Source organism: Chelonoidis abingdonii, chromosome 11 (genome assembly GCF_003597395.2).
Source record: "Chelonoidis abingdonii isolate Lonesome George chromosome 11, CheloAbing_2.0, whole genome shotgun sequence".
NCBI lineage: Eukaryota > Metazoa > Chordata > Testudines > Testudinidae > Chelonoidis > Chelonoidis abingdonii.
The window spans coordinates 13,592,634-13,609,518 of NC_133779.1; the positions used below are offsets into that span (position 1 = coordinate 13,592,634).

The window sequence follows — 16,885 nt, forward strand, 5'->3', positions numbered from 1 at the left end:
CCCTGCTTAGGAGGGATTTCAGCCCTTCACACCATGTTGTGGTAGAGCTGGCTGAAAAATTAAAAAATCCTCCCCTCCATTTCTATATCAGTGTCTACATTTCCCATGGATTTTTTTTTTAAGCAAATTGTTTCAGCAGAAGACTGGACTATAACTCCCATGATGCCACAGTCTCCAATGCCCTTCAGAGAGGGACTGTGGTGCGTGATGGTAGATGTAAACCCACTAGGGAGTCCAGGACGCTTGCCCCCACAGAGCCAGATGGGAGTTGTAGATCGGTTGGCATTTTCCACTACACTTCTGTTCCAAGGTGACTTGAAGTTCTGGACTTCAACAGAACACTGTGGACCAGAGTTTCAGCTGCTGCACAACTGGGGGTCAGAGGAGAAGTGGGTTTAAAAATGGTATTTGGGTGCCTCAACTCCAGCCCCAGAGCAGGCTCCAGCACACCAATTACTAGTTCTTTGCAGCCAATTTCTGAACACTTCACCAAGGTCCTCACTGCACAGCTGGGGAAACTGAGGCAGGAGGCTGGACACAGCAGGTAAAGGAGACCCTAGCAGTCTACACACTAGATCAGCAGTCCCCCTTAATCCTGTCTGTGACCCCCTCCCCCCAGCCATTGTTGGGAGCCAGTCACAGTTGAGGCCAGGAGCAGAGTTGCGACACGGGTGGGACTGGGAGCAGAACCATGGTTGCGGGCCCAAGGACCAGAAGTGGAGCCACAGTCAGAGCTGGGGGCAGAGGAGGGCTGGATGAGGCTCCCTCCCCACTCCCCAGTGGGGGCTGGCCTGGACTCGGGAAGGACGAGACACCAGGCAGAGCAGTACATAAAACCCAAGATTTATTCCGTTCTCAGAGAAACAAGTTTCCATCGCACAGGTCGCAAACAGTTATTGGGGACATGAAAGAAGCCATCTAAAATATACAAGCGAAGCCCAGCCTGGGATCCCCTTGCACGCTGGAGAGAGACAAAGAACCAGGCCAGAAAGCGCCTGCCCTGCCAGGACAGGTACAGAAGTCGGAATGGCCCTGCCTCGGGCATCAGTTACAAAACCACTGAACCACAGCTTCCCCTGGCGTGGGCGAGGGAGGGAGCGCACCGGCACCGCAAGCAGGGGGAGGGGAGAGAAGGGAGACAGCTAGAGCTGACAGTGGCTTGGAACAGCTTCGAAGGGGAGCACTTGTGCCAGGGATGTTGAGATGAGCATGAGGGCAAACCCAGGGAGCTTCCCAGCAGGACAAGCTGTTAGGAACCAACCCTGCCAGCCTTTTTCCTCACTGACCCACCTGACCTCACAATCACCCCAAGTTCCCCCACACATGGCAGCAGAGAGCAGCACTTCAGCCCAGGACCCCACAATCAGGGCAGGTGAGCCCAGGCGCTGGGCTAGGTCCCCAGCACAGAAAGGGATGAGGGCCCAATGCCTGGTGCTCCATTAAACCCAGCCACGATCCCTTGGCCTGACCCTGCCTGCAGATTGCACCCCCCGCCCATCCTGCACTGAAATCCCAGAAGAAAGATGGGGGGAGCCTGTGTCCGTGCTGCCCACCTGCAGTCAAGGCAGAGAGCAGCGCCGGAGGGGGAGGTGGGTGTGTGACGCAATGCAAACCGTGTGTGAAGACTTCATGGCAAAGGAACAGGCATGGGGAGGAGAGGGCTCCCCATCAACAAAATTTCAACTTGAGTGGGGGGCAGGATGTCCCGCTGCCGCCACGCGACCCGGGGCAAGAGGCAAGTCCCAGGCGCTTTTGGTCATTGCCTGTGGGACACTGGGCGGCTGCGCCAGTCGATGCAGGCCAGCCCCTCACTCCTCCTCCCCAGTGCCCGCCGAGGCAGCAGGGGCCTCGCCCAGGGAGCCAGCAGGGGAGCTGCGGTGGGTGAAGCTGCTGCCGCTCTCGCTCCGCTGCTCATCTAGGGGGATGGGATCCACCAGCACTGAGGAGAACTTCCGGTCACCAAAGGAGGCACTCCACTTGGCCTCGAAGAAGCGCTGCAGCCCGATGATGGACTGGACATCCTCCTTGTCCTGGCCAAGGGGAACACAGAGAGGCCGGGGTCAGGAGCCACAGCTGGAGACACCCACCATCATCTCCAAATCTGGGATAAACCCCCCACATCATCCAAAATGGACCATGGCCTGCTCCCAGAGCAGCCAGGGTCTCCCCACCCCACCAGGACAGAACCTGGACACTCCTCTACTGTGACCCAGGAACCCGCTAATGCTAACTAGCAGAGAGCACTTTTTGACAGAACCCCCTGGGCACATACACCATTCACCCAAGGGTGGGGTCTCTACCAGGAGGCAGTAGCCCCAGCAGTCCGCAGGTCACAACGAGTTGCATGTAGGGAGTTGTGTCTATGGTGGAAACTGTGCGCTCAAGTTTTGGGGGTGAAGGCAGGTCACCAGAAGGGGGTGAACATGCTCCTCTCAGGTAGATGCTGCTTCTCCCCCACCCACCGGCTGGTCACATGCTTCACAACTGAGGCCCAGCTACCATCTGGGCTGAAAGCGGATGGGGAGAGAGAAAGTTAAGGAAGAAACAAAACAGCAGGAAGGGAAGCTGTTTCAGGGAAAAGATGCCAGCAGCAGATCTGAAAACCGTGGGTACCCAGGGGGACGCTGGCCTGAAGAGAGTCAGCAAAGCCCACGTAGACAGAAAGAAGAGGGCTAGGGTGACCTGTGGAGCTGAGCCTCATTCAGGTGGTAGCGAGGTGCCTCAGCTCTGGTCTCCCCTGGGGTGCACCCCATACCTGCCCTGGCCGATTCATTATAAACAGGATATACCCCTGCCTGCCTGCCTCCCTGGCCCAGCCCCAGAAGGATCACACCTCTCTCCACACTGCCACCAGGGGACCAGGGGAATGAGGGTCCCAGGTCAGCCCTCACCTCCGTCAGCTTATTGAACTGCTTGATCATCCGCCAGACATCCTGGGCAAACTCCTCGGAAGAGCTGTAGGGCGGGGAGAGCTTCTCCTGCAGCCTGGCTCGGATCAGGGTCAGGTCGATAGTGTCTTGACCCTCCTGGGGGGAAATGGAAGGGGTCAGGCCTGGCCCCAACGGCCAAAGGGCCCTGCCTTCCCTGAGCAACACCCTGTCTCTTATGACCCCTCTCCCCAGCATCCCACATGCCAGAAACCTCCCCAGAACAGGGTCTCAGCACACAAGTACTAGAGAGACTGCCTCATGCTTGGGGCTCTCCATAACCCATGCATCAAGGGCAGCCCCCCTGACCTTCAGTACCACCCACATGCCCCATGAAGTGAGCACATGCCCCACACAGCATCAAGCACCCACCAATGAATCAAGCACGGCCCCCCTCCCCAACTCACCGTGGCGGTCGAAAGCCGGTGGAGAGGCCGACACAGCTCATGGCACAGCAGCTCCAGCAGGACACGCTCACACTTCTGCCAGGCCAAGAGGGACACAGCAGGGTTAGGAGCAGGGACTCCACAATCTCCCTTCCTACTCAGGGCCAGGCCAGATGCCCCCCAGCACCCCAACCCTGGCTGTGGCTCCATGGAATCACACAGAAACAAGGCCAGGCCCCGGGGCACCAGGCCAGCCCCAGTCATGTGCCCCCACAGACAGCACTGCACTGGCCAGCCCAGAGAGCAGAGGATGAGCACTCTGCCCATACACCCGCCCCCTCCCTGGTGCTCTGAGGCAGAGACACACTTGCTCTCCAAAACAGATCCCTGTCACTTGGCCCCCAGCCTGACAGACGAACCCTCTGCTCCAAGGGGGAGAGTTTATTGGGGCCTTGGTCATCTTCAGAGGCGGAGAAGTTGGTGCCGTCCTCCTCACCGGGCGCTGGCAGTTCCTGGCACAGCAGGCACTTCCACTCCTGACTAGGGGGGCAAATGAGAGGAGTGAGCATCGCCCCCCTCACTCCCAGCCAGACAGCAGGGAACTCCAGTTCCGAGAGGACATCTGCTCTCTCAGTACATCAATAGTACAGCTGAGGATAGAACCCCAGCATCCTGGCTCCCAGCACCCCACCAGACCCCCCTTCCCTCCCAGAGCTGGGGGCAGAACCAGCCCCTCCCTTCCCCACCATTAGACCTCACTCCCATTCCAGGGCTGGGGAAGGTGGTAGGTACCTGGGGATCTCCTGCAGCACTGGGAGGTGGCAGTCCAAATGGTAGCACTGCTCACACTGGTTACACATCACAACGGAGCCTGCCTTCTGGCACACTCTGCAGTGGGCAGCATTGGCTGCCTCCATGGCCCCCTCCTGGCTCTGGCCTGGTGTCACGTCCAGACTGGAGCCAATGCTGCCACTTGGGGAGATGAGGCGGGACACAGAACCCTCGGCAGCCAGGACATCCTGGGGCAGGACAACGGGCTTGGTGTCTCTGGAATCCTCTGCCGGATAGTCAATTGCTGCCTCCATCTGCTCCTCCTAGGGGGACAGCACGGGGTTAGTGTTGGCTCCCAGCAGCCCAGCAACACACTCCCAGTGGGACAGGGACACCCCCAAGCTGGTTTCCACATGGCCAGGACCCCAGCACCATCAACCAGGACATAGCCCCACACTGGCCCCCTAGAGCAGGCCGACCGGGTACCCCAAAGCAGCACCAACCTTGACGATGGCTCCAGGCAAGATGGTGCTGGGGGGCTGGGCGGCAGCCTGCTGGGCCCCACGCTCAATGACAATCAGGTTGTAGTCCTCGTTACTGTTGCCGGGGAAGACCTTGAAGACAGGCGGCTGGCTGTCGGCCGTCAGGTCCAGGTCCAGCCGCTCCAGGCTCACCCGCGGCACCTTGCGCATGACGTTACCGTCCGAGGGCCTGGGCCTGCAATGCAGCAAGGGGGGCTCAAGGCATGACCCCTGCCCCACACCCAGGTGGAAGAGGTCACAGCAACAAGGGATCCACAGGAAGAAGGGGGACAGACAGCATGCAGCAGGCTAAAAAATACAGCCCCACTCCCCACACCATGACGTGGAATCCACTCCTTCCCCAAACACCAGGGCAAGGATTCAGCTGACTTACCTCTTCATTCCTGATACGTGGGCCTCAGTGCTGTCTGCTGGGGAGAGAGAAGCCAGACATGAGTCAGGCACCTTTTCCCTTCCCCTCCCTGCCTCCCCCATCTCCAGCCATGCTGCCACAGGAAATCCCAAAGGAGCCAGAAGAGGCAGCCTGTTTCTAGCCCTGGCATAGGCAGGAAGGCAGCCTTCCAGCAGCCTGCTTGAGTCTACATGGAATAATGGCTGGTGGGTCTCCAATTAATCTCAGTGAGGCATCAATGCTCAGCCCTGATGAAACACTAACTACATCCCTACAGAGGGTGTGGGCTGCTGGAAGGGCAATAGGACAGGCGCCTGCCTGTGGGGGAGATACTCCCACACGGTGCCATGCCACCCTCTGACAAGCTCCCAACACCATGCTCTAGGGCCAGCCAGGAGCTCCAAGGACAGGGTGACACTCTGATCCCCTCAGGCTCCCCACAGTCGTACCCAGGTCTCCAATGCCTTCCTCCTGGGTGTCCATGGGCTGCAAAGGAATGAAAAGGAGGACACGTCAAGGAGAACTCAAACCAGATCCCCCCCATTCCCAGCTGCCGGCCCGCCTCTACCCAAGAACTTCTTAATGCCAACTGACAAAGGGATGCAGAGGGGTGGAGTGATTCTGGTACATGCAGCTGAGGTCTCAAATGAAAACTGGTGTCAGCACTGATGCTCAATATCTCAGTGAACGAATGCACAAGTGCTAAGAATGCCTGCTGAAAATATATTCCTGAAGTCTGTACTGAGGAATCAGCCAGCAACAAAAACTGACAAACAGGTTATCTCAGTCAAGTAGCTATCTAGCTGTCTGTTTAAACGTAAATTAAGTACTATGTATTTCACAACAGTCTGGACTGGATGCAAGTGAAGACTTGTGAGAATTTCAAAGAGAAATTAAAGCAGGAAGGAAGCAGCTGCCCATGCTTCCCCTGTCTGCAGGCGAACATCAAAAGGTTGTAATCTCTGGGAGGCAGAGAAGACACTTCCCCAAGAGGCAGGTAGCTACATCAGCAGGAGAAGCCCTCCCACAGCACCCTGTCTATATGGAAGGGTTAGGTTGGTACAACCACATCACTCAGTTGTGTGCATTTTTCACACCCCCAAGTGATGTGGTTATACTGACACAGGTCTGTAGTGTAGACCTGGCCTACATGCCGTGGTGGTAAGCAAAGGGCTGGCCCTGAGAGCTGCATCTTACAAGCTGGTGGATGGTACTAGCAGGCCTGGTGATTTGATGAGTGTTCAGTGGATAAGGGGCTGAACTTGCCCAGTGTCTGAGGACCGGTTGTGAGCCCATTGCTATCTGTCTGGACGGCAGTAGGTTGCCAAAGGCTAGTGGTTTCAGGGGGAGATGACCCATAGCAATCCCAGACAAAACTCCCTCATGCTCTCAGCAAGCAGTACTGAGGGGCCACACAACCCTGGGTACTGGCATATACCCATCCTCAGCACCCCACAAGGAGTGGACAAGTTACAGGAATCTCCTGCGTCTGGTACCTATACACTAGCTTGCTAGAGTCATGTCAGGTTAATACTGGAAGCCTGTCTCCCACTGCTCAACTTGTCGTATGCAGTGCTGCTATAGCAGTGTTGGTGTCCCAGGATATCAGAGACTCAAGCTGAGTGACATCATATCTTTGACTGGACAAATGTCTGTTAGAGAGACAGACAAGCTTACAAGAAGTGTAGTTTATTGGATGAAAGATTACCTCTACCATCTTGTCTCATCTTAATAGTCATGGGATATGCATATGTATACATACACACACATGCATGTGAAGAGTTGTCTGTAGACTGAAAATTACTCCCTGGGGGAAATTCTGCACATATGAGGACGTGCAGAATTCGTATTTTCCCGCCTAAAATATTTTGTCTAAGTGCTGCAGTTCTGCCTTTTGCCCACCAGAGGCCGATGTGGCACCAGAAAAAGCCAGCTGCATTCATGCCAGCTGTTTAGCACTACAGTGGCCTCTGGTGGGCAAAAGGCAGAACTGCAGCACTTAAATGTTTTTTATGCAGGAAAATACAAAATTCTATGCCCAATCCCACAGAATTCCCCAGAAGTTCATCACAGCACCCTGTCCACGGAGCCAGTTTAGGACAGAGTGGGGAACACAGGACTGCTTGGCAAGTGTCACAGATTGGGGTTCAGAATGGCTAGTGGGGGGGACAGACTGGAACATGGTCTCAGGAGCTAGTGGGGTGACAGCACAGAGCCTGGGGACAGGAGCTGCAGAGACCTATGGGGATGAGGGGTACGGGGACAGGGGCAGACATGCCTGACAATGGGAAAGGCTTGGGGTCAACCAGGGACTGCCTGGGGGAGGCTTCCCAACACCCTAACAATCCCCCCTTCTCCTCTTAAGAAAAACCTCCCACCCACACCCAACACCTTCCAGGTTCACTCCTAGGCTCCTTCCCTCTCTCAGCTCCTCTGTTACCCGTCTCCCCTAAGCCCTTACACTGCTTCTGACAGGTGCAGGAAGAAGTTAGTTACTCACCTTGTGCAGTAACTGAGGTTCTTCAACATGGCTGTCCCTGTGGGTGCTCCACTATTTTAGGTGTTTGCGTACCTCCGCACTTCTAGCCTGAGATTTGTAGTAGCAGTGCCCTGGTTGGCCATGCACACACAGCAGCCATCTCACACCACTCTGAGCAGCTACCCAGCGGGCGCAGCCAACCGCCCCCCAATTCCTTCTCTACCTGAGAGGATCAAAGAGAAACCCCAAAGCATAGGGGAGAAAAGGGGTAGTGGAGCTCCCATAGGAACAACCAAAGAACTTCAGTTACTGCCTTCTCTTCTAGTGCTCCACTATAGGTGACTGGAGAGCAGTGCCCCTCTTTGGAGAGGAGGTCCTGAATGCCAAAGCGAGCATCAGCAGCTGAACATTGCTCTAAAGCATAATGTTTGGTAAATGTATGGACTGATGCCCAGATAACTGCTTTACAAATATCAATGATGGTATGGCTGAGAAAAGCTACACATGTGGATATAGCTCTGGTAGAGTGCCCGCGAAGTCTGTGAGAGGTTCCAGATCATGTTTTTGATAGGATAATCTGATAACAGCCAGAAATCTATTTCAGAATCGCTGTCTGGAAACGGTTTGACCTTAGGAATGTTCTGTTGTGGATATAAAATGAGATGATTTTTTGAATGTTCTTTCTATACAGAACACACGTGCGCTACGAACATCCAGTGTGCGAAGGAACGCTTCCCTGCTGTCGGCATGCAAATGGAAGCGCTCTGTACTGGTAGTGGAAGTTCCCAAGCGTGAATTGAAAGAACCTTCTGGGCGCCGGATGAACAGACACGTGAAAATAGGCATCTTGTAGGCCGAGGGCTGACAGCCCATCTCCTTTCTTCAATGCTGGAATTACGGTTGCTAGGGTTATCCTGAGGTGCTGTGTTCTGACAAATAGTTTAGCTTGTGCAAGTCAAGATGGGCCTCCATCCGCCTGTTTTCTTCTGGGTGAGAATAAAACCTGCTCCCCCTGTACTTGGTAAGTATGGGTTCTACAGCACCTAGTTGCAGGAGGTGGTTTACTTCCTGCTTTAACAGATGCTCATGAGATGGATCCCTGAAGAGGGACAGGGAATGGCGGTGAGTAGGTGGGATAGAGGAAAAGGCATAGAATTGCCCTTGCATATAAATTTCCAGAACCCACTTGTCTGATGTAATGGTTGCCCAGACTGGATAGAATGGTGTTGGGTAGTTCCCAAATGGGCAGGAGGTTAAGAGGGACTTTGACAGTGAAGTACGTGGGGCTCTCGTACCCTCGACCAATACTTCAAAATGCTTGTCTGGAAGTGGATGGCTGACTGCTTTGGGGCTTGGCAGCATCTTGTCTGATGTTGTTTGTGGTGCTGGTCATGTCATCTGAGGTTGGGCATACAAGGCAGTGCAGAAGCGCTGGGTATAAAATCTGCCCTGTGTGAACTGTTTTTGACCTTTGAAAGGCAAGTCCTCTTCTGTTGCCTCAACTTCCTTGGGGAAGCCTGAAAGGTGGAGCCAGGATGCCCTTCGCATGACTATGAAGTTGGCGATGGAGTGGGCCACCACATCAGTGGAGTCTAAGGAAGCCTGTAAGGCCATTCTGGAAATGAGGGAGCCTTCTGTTATGTTAGCTTCATATTGTTCTTTACCTGTCGGAAGATGTTCAATAAAAGTTGCCATTGTGCAAAAACATTGCGTGTACTTTGCCAGTAATGCAGAATAGTTTGTTATGAGAAACTGGAGGGTCGCTGAGGAACAGGCCTTTCTGCCAAAGAGGCCTAGGCACTTCCAATCTTTAACATATCCTTATCCTAGTCAGACATTGCTCTCTCCTTTGATTAACTGCCTCCACCAACAATGAATTAGGAGCGGGGGGAGGTAACAAAAACTTGGCTCCCTTAGCTGGGACATAGTATTTCTTGTCTGATCTTTTACAAGAAGGTGGAGCTGTAGCTGGCGTCTGCCAGACAGTTTTGGCCGGGTCCATGATGGCAGTATTGATGGGTAGTGCAATCTTGGCAGTAGATGTATGGAGAATATCTGTCAGCGTATGCTGCGTCTCCAGCAGCTCTGCCAAGGAAATGTTGAGGGAGTCAGCCACGCATTTAAATAATTCCTGGAAGGATTTAAAGTCATCACCTGATGTCGGAGGAGGCGGCATTAGTATTTCATCCAGAGACGAAGAGTTGCGGGTGGATGGGATGGTGCCACCTTGTGGTGGCTCTTCAATTGCTTCTGCTTCCTCCTCAAGAGCTTCTGGGGGGTACCGTCAGTACTGGAGAAGCACTCCTGGAGTGGACGTGATGTGAAGAGATCTGCCTGGCTAACAAACTGCTGCAGCACAGGCAAGCTTGGCATCAGAGGTGGGGTTTGATTAGAGATCATTGTGATCGCTGCCAGTGCTGCAGACTTGCTGAAATGTACTGGTGCAGCAGGTGGCACCCCTGTGTTGCTCCGTGGCTCTGGGTGCTGATGGTACCCACATTTGGAGGACAGATTGCCTTTTCTGAGGTGATTCTTGCTGAGACAAGGAGTGAGACCACTTTGTGGCTTTCTGCAGGACTGAGTCCTTAGCTGTTTTGGAAGAGGATCCCATGTCCAATGCCATCATGGGTGAGTGTTGGTGGGGAGGGGTCCTGTGCTCAGGATCAGACATGTCAAAGGGATTTCTCCAGCATCGTAAGTTTTAACTGGAGATCCCTAGCTTTTCTAGTTCTTGCTGTCAGCTTTCTGCAGTGGTGGCACTTCTGGGCAATGTGGGTCTCTCCCAGACACACTGAGTGACTGTCTGAGACTGGTATTGACAATCTACAGCTGAGACAGCATTTAAAACCTGGAGAACCAGGCACATCAGAGGGCTGTTCACAAAGAAGGAGTGGGAATAGTCCCCTACAAGTCTCCGACAGCGCAGGGGTAACACAAACACCTGAACTGAGCACCCACAAGGACACTGCTTGAAGAATAAATACTTCTGTATTGTAATTTAAATTAATTACACGAAGTTCTGTATTAATGTGCCTAGTAAGGAATCTATTTGTCAAAAAACATTTACTGAATTTTTTCTCTGTATAATTACAGACATACTTGCTCACAGATTTTGAAATAAATTACCAAAATAATTGCAAAATAATTCTGCAGACTTTTCAAAGATTGTGTGCAGAATTTTAAATTTTTTGGTGCAGATTTTCCCCAGGAGTAATATTATGGTCTGAGTGGGGGCCTGTCACCAGAAGTTGATAAATAAGCTGAAAATGTTTGTCTCCATCTGCCTACACTGTTAACTGTTTGTTGCACACTTCACAATGAACGCTTATTTACTGTCTGAGCAAAACGATAATTAATTGCAAAATTGGGGGGAGATTTTAGCTAGGAAAATACAAGCAGCTGGGGTTACCCTGTTTGCAAGGGATGACAATGGATTTTTGTATTGCAAGACTCACTTTGCATCCTACACCCAGGAAGTAAGCAAGCCCACTGCCAGCTTCTGGGAAAACAAGGATCACAGCATTGAGCTATTAAATGCTGGGAGAAGAACTTGGGTGAGAGACCCGCCTGCCTAAAACTTCATCTTGTTAAGTTTAGGCCTTAGAACGTGTGTTGTGATTTTTACTTCAAATGTAACCCTCCAATTCCCACAGTTCTCTAGCATTTGAATCACTTGTGTTAAATGAACTGGTACTTGCTTTCTCTAAACACAAAATTTAGTTGCTGTGTGTTAAGCGGAGCTGCCTTTGAAGCTGCGGTGTACTGTGCCTTTGGGAATAGAGGATCCAGGAATTCTGTGAGTGTCCAATGGACCAGGGAAAGGACACAAAAGGGGGACCCTCTGGGTAGATCTGTCTACACAGACAAGAAAAACCCACGGCTGGCCAGGGCCAGCAGACTTGGGCTCACAGGGCTGTTTCACTGCAGTGTAATGTGCAGGCTTGGACCAGAGCCTGAGCTCTGGGACCCTCCCAACCCAGAAGGTCCTAGAATCCAGGCTCCAGCCCAAACCTAGAAGCCTACACAGCAATGAAACAGCCCAAGCTGGCTGGCATAGGCCAGCTGCAGGGTTTACTTTACTGTCTAGACACCCTCCAAGAACCTTAGAGTGCCTGTCTGGCTCTTCCTGGCCCTGCTCACCTGCACAGCGGAGGATGCCGGGATGCTACCTTCACTGATGAAGCAGTCTGCCTGGCTGTTGGGAGAGATGATGGGCTGCAGTAGGGCTCCTGGGGCCAGCTGTCCCTGGCTGATGATGGTGGATTGCACTGAGACTTGCTGCACACCCTGCAAGGAGAGGGAGAAGTGCCTGTTATCCCCATGGGAAGGGTGGAGCCTGGTGCATGGGCCACCCCACTGCTGCTACCATTGGAGAGAGGCTCCCCCACCATCTGCCAGGTAGCTGCTGGACCATGGCACCCACCTGAGTCCCATTGACCTGAGGGAGGAGTACCAGCTGGCCATTCATCTGTAGGAGGCCGTGGGGCTGCACCAACTGGAGCTGCATGGGCTGTACGTAGGTGCTGCCGGCACCACTCTTAACCACAGGGGCCGTGAGGATCCGGGCAGGCTGCACTGGCGGCTGCAGAGGCAGAGGCTGGCTCTGGGAGACAGCAGCCTCGGGCTGGTTTGGGACCATGAGAGGGACATTCGTAAGAGGAGCCAGTACCTGGGGAGTGCCGGAGACCTGTTTCACCCCTCCTCCTGCCGCCGCCGGGCCAGTAGCATTGGCACGCTGGATCTGCGCATTGGGGGCCGCGGCTTGCAGGGCGCCGCTCCGCTCTGAGACTATTGTTCCTGGGGAGAGGAGGGGCATGTTAGGGTGCGTTTAAACAGAAGCACCCGATAAGGGAACAGGGCACCACGCACCCAATAAAGGAACAGAGCACCAAGGCCTGAGTTAGGTCCACCTCTGGGTTTCCACAGCCCTTTGTGTACCCAGTCTCGGCTACCAGACGCACATGTCTAAGCTACAACAAGCAGGGTGTGTCCCATGACAGCTCCTGGAAATATAAAAAGCACAAGGAGCTGCTGAGGCAGGCTGGCCATTTGGGATCTGCTCCTGTGGCACAGCGGTTTAATGCCCACATCACACCATAGCACTCCCCACCCTTGGCTGGCCCTGCTGGGAGGAGTGTGGAGGGGGGAGAGAAAAGATTTCAGGTGGAGCCCAATGATCAGAAAGCAGCTGCAGGACTGGGCCCCACAGCCCAGCTACAAGGAGTGTGGTCAAGAGCTGCTCTGCCTGACTCCCCTCCACACAGGATCCACTCGGCTGTGCCCAACGGGGCAGGAGTAGTACCTGGGTGTTGGTTGAACCCTGATGTCAGGCTCCCCAGGTGCAGTGGCACCCCACCCACCCCCCATCTGCAGTCAGCCAGCCACTTCTGCACCATCCCTGGCTATGACATTATGGTATGGGCTCGGGACCTGCATACACCGTGGTCCCCTGCTGTCCTGCCACAAGCCACTCAACAGCCAAGACCCAGTCCCCGGGGAGGAGCGACAGCCAGGGCACTGGGCTCCCAGCACGGAGAGCACAACTCTTTTGGGGGATGGGAAGGGGGGAAGAGGAATACAGAGGCCAACACAGTCTGGGATCTCTGCAATCCCCTTCCCTCCACCACACATGCCCGCACCTTCTCAAAGCCAGTGAGTCTCCAGATACACCCAGCCCTACGGCTCACCAAAGGTCTCCGCACTCTTGGTCCAGGCATTAAGATCCCACTGGAACTTCATATCTCCCTGGGGCTCCACGGGGTCTACGATCATCTTGAGGGCACGATGCAGCTGGAAGTAGATCTGGGGCAGAGGGAGAAGGAGGAGAACAGATGGACACAGCCAGGATAACGAAGCTGCTGAAACCCAGGAACCTGGGTTCACACCTCCTGTCCTCTCTTCCCGTGTAACCTTGGTGTGGCCAGGAAACCCAGACATCTCAAAGCGATTGGACTTTGGATCTCTGTGCAGTGTCCATGAGATCCCATCCTCGGAAGTTCGGGGAGGGGGAGGCATGGATATGCTGGTCCCAGCCTCCCCCTAATTGTCACAGGTTGGTTCACCAATGAGACAGTGCTATGGAAACGGGGAAGCTTCAATGCTAGCCATGTTAGTCTGGATCTGTGAAAAGTGACAGAGTCCTGAGGCACCTTATAGATTAAGGGAAGTATTGGAGCATAAGCTTTTGTGGGTGAATACCCACTTCATCAGATGTTTCCTCCCATAGGAGGAGTCAACAAGGATAATTAATGCCAGCCCCACCCCTGCAACAATGCTTGGTCTGACCTGGCTCAGAACTGCTCAGCTATCAGCTCTGTGCTGGGGAGAGGGTTACCCACTCAATCCAAGAACTGACAGAAGACTAGTAGGCCAGGATGCATTTAAACAGAAGCACCTAAAAGAGCCACCCTCCCACAGCAGCTCGGAGCTCCAGAGCCACTGGCCAAGTGGCCGAAGCAGAAAATGTCCAAGGTTTCTATAAGTCCCAGTTCCCATGCCTTCCATGACTTCTGAGACACAATCTTAGCCTTACTTAGTCATGAGCTTCAAGGGGATCAATGTAAATCGCACTCCTACAGTTACGCAAATATCCAGCCTTCTGAACATAAGAAGGGCCAGAGTGGGTCAGACCAATGGTCCATCTAGCGCAGTAGCCTGCCTTCTGCCAGTGGTCAATGTCAGGTGCTTCAGAATGAACAGAACAGGCAACTAATGAGTGCATCATCATCCAGTCCCAGTTTCCCGCAATCAGAGGCTAGGGACATCCAGTGCATGGGGTTGCATCCCTGACCATCTTGGCTAATAGTCATTGATGGATCTACATGAACTTAGAATCACAGGGCTAGAAGGGGCGAGAGGTCATCTAGTCCACTCCCCTGCACTCATGGCAGGACTAAACAACATCTAGACCATCCGTGATAGGTTTGTCTAACTTGCTCTTAAAAATCTCCAATGATGGGAGATTCCACAACCTCCCTAGGCAATTTATTCCAGTGCTTAATCACCTTGACAACTTATCTAGCTATGCCCTGAGGAAAGTGCAAGTCTACTGATTGACTTGCCAGGGGGATTTACAGTGTAGTCAGGGAATTGCACAGCCTGGCAATACCCCAAGCAGGAGGAAGAGACATGGGTCTCCGCCCAAAAGAGAGGGTAGCTGTGTAGCCTGGAGTCGGTGTCCTTGCTGGACCATGGAGGAGGAATGCAGGTGCAGTTGCCTGAGCTGTGACATGTTGCCCAACACCTGCAGGAGCCCCACCCTTTTCAGAAAGCCAAGTGGAGAGATGATCTCCACCTGAACTGAGCCTGGAGAGCACCCTGCAGTGAGTACAGCTGAGCCAGAGATCAAGGTCTGGGACCTGGCACTGGATGAGCCCCACTGTGCTGCACCCCATCCCCCTGCCCGTCTAGTCACTCACCAGTTTCTTGGAAAGCAGCAGGGCAGTGTTGTTGTCACTCTCCAGGGCCCAGGAGGCAAAACGCAGGATGTGCTCCTGATGGCGCTGCAGCTTGGTCATGGCCCAGTGCTGGCGCTCCAGCTTCTCCTGCTGCCCCTCAGTCACTTTCTGCAACACAGCCAGGTGCCGGCACCCCATCAGCAACAGCACAGAGACCTGCCCCCTCACCTGAAGCAGGATGCTGCCACATGCCCCAGCCTGCAGTGCAGACTGTGTGGACAAGTGAGAACTGCCTAATATTTTAACAAATGATATGCATGGTTGTGAACTGAGTAGGAATTGGTGCCGATGCAGGACAGACTCCTGCTTGGAAATTTCTCAGCTGGATGCGCTGGGCACAGCTCATGGAGTGGGCCGGAGGGCAAGAGTCAGACCCCTTTAAGGCTGGCACAATGGACGGGTTCCTCCAAAGGACCATTTAAAAAGCTGAGATGGAGCACAGATCCTATTGATCCATGACAATGGTTGGGGGAGTCAAGGAGGACAGCTCCCTTACGCCCTGGGAGTGAGGAGAGAGCAGGTTTCAGTGCTAAGATCCATGTGTGCTCAGAGGAACTCCTTGCACACCTGTGTTCAAGGCTCCTGCCAGGGCAGCAGAGGGGCATGTCAGGGGTCTGCTCCACAGGTGGGCTGGGAGGGCCTTCCACAATGTGCACTCACCTGTGCATCATTGACCAGCACCTTGCCCCGCTTATTGAGCTCCTTCATGATTTGCAAGATGGCCATCTTCACATCCACCTGCACCCGCTTCTGCACATCCGTCACCTGCCGGATCCTGAGTAGCCAGCCAGAGCCACACACTTGAGTATACCATGCACCCACACCCACTGCCCTCCTCAGGGCTTTCTGCATCTCAACCAGCCAAGGCGTGAGGCTGGGAGAGGTTCTGCAGTAGCACAGCTCCCCGTCCCATCCCTTTGGCTGGTTAGGGACAGATGTGCTCCCATGCAGCTGCTGCTAAGGCAGGAATGCCTCTGACAAGCCCGGGCCCAAACTGCCCTCCAGAAGGGGGCACCCTTCTGCCAATCTCAACTACTTCCTCCCCAGCTAACAGCAGCCCTGGAGGCCTCTGTCTTGACTGACCATGCCTGCCAGTTAGGACCCCCTCTTTGGCTCACAGGGAATGCAGAAAGTCAACCGGAGTCTGTTTGGAGACTCAGGCATGGACATTGCTGGCAAAGATACTCTGGCCCTAGACACATGAATACATACAGGGACCAGCACTCAAAGCAAAGATCTCTCAATCCCCCCCACACATCACAAGAAAGGGCTTTCCCTGCGCATCTTTGGGGGTGGGAGAAATCCTTCCTTGAGGCTCAGCAGCATGGGCAGGGACCCCTCCCCAAGGTTGGGACGCTCAGTAGGGCTACATACGAGGTGCGCACTTCCTTGGTGGATTTCTGCAGGTTGGCATGCTTGTCCCCCAGGCGCTTCACCAGTGCAGCCAGCATCTTCCGCTGATTCCTGACAGCATCCTCCAAGAACTGGTATCTGTGAGGATGGAAGTGGAGTGTGATGCTCAGAGCTGGCCGGGCAGAGAACAGGTGCAAGGGTTGTGACCCATGAACCCCTCAATGTCAGCTGGCCAGGGGGTTGCAATAATCTTCTGGTTCTGGTGTGCACATTTTGGCTCGCTTAAGTATATCACAGTAAGTCTCAAAGGAAAGCCAGGGCCACACTGGTTATTAATGTGAAATGTACATACACGCACACACAAATATGTTCTTAGATTCTGTATCACAGCAACAGCAGAGAAGCAGGTTTCCTGCTAGAAAAGGGACCTTAATTGACTGTCTTTTGACCAGCAAGTAAATTAAGCACTATAAGCTAAAAACACAGGCATGCTTACATAGGCAGTCAACAGGGAAGGAAACAGCAGGGGAAGAGAACCTCATCTTGAGATACACCTCTAAGGTTTGCTGGACTACATTT

The 16,885-nt window shown here is 53.8% G+C and overlaps 1 protein-coding gene across 4 annotated transcripts in view; it reads right to left on the bottom strand.

Annotated features, from left to right (window-relative positions):
* Positions 1 to 827: 827 nt before the first annotated feature.
* Positions 828 to 16,885, bottom strand: part of TRIM28 (tripartite motif containing 28) — a 73,131-nt gene continuing 57,073 nt past the window's right edge. The window contains exons 5-18 of one of the 4 annotated variants that reach the window (XM_075070714.1): positions 16,328 to 16,444; positions 15,614 to 15,728; positions 14,915 to 15,061; positions 13,184 to 13,298; positions 11,920 to 12,293; positions 11,637 to 11,783; positions 5,467 to 5,503; positions 5,000 to 5,033; positions 4,588 to 4,801; positions 4,106 to 4,407; positions 3,733 to 3,853; positions 3,335 to 3,409; positions 2,892 to 3,026; positions 828 to 2,030 (exon numbers count right to left, since the gene is read on the bottom strand). In XM_075070714.1, the coding sequence (XP_074926815.1) occupies positions 1,809 to 2,030; positions 2,892 to 3,026; positions 3,335 to 3,409; positions 3,733 to 3,853; positions 4,106 to 4,407; positions 4,588 to 4,801; positions 5,000 to 5,033; positions 5,467 to 5,503; positions 11,637 to 11,783; positions 11,920 to 12,293; positions 13,184 to 13,298; positions 14,915 to 15,061; positions 15,614 to 15,728; positions 16,328 to 16,444 (2,155 nt within the window). In that variant the 3' untranslated portion in view covers positions 828 to 1,808. Of the gene's footprint in view, positions 2,031 to 2,891; positions 3,027 to 3,334; positions 3,410 to 3,732; positions 3,854 to 4,105; positions 4,408 to 4,587; positions 4,802 to 4,999; positions 5,037 to 5,466; positions 5,504 to 11,636; positions 11,784 to 11,919; positions 12,294 to 13,183; positions 13,299 to 14,914; positions 15,062 to 15,613; positions 15,729 to 16,327; positions 16,445 to 16,885 lie in introns of all 4 variants that reach the window. The other 3 variants (XM_075070713.1, XM_032792978.2, XM_032792976.2) reach the window with 3 other exon arrangements.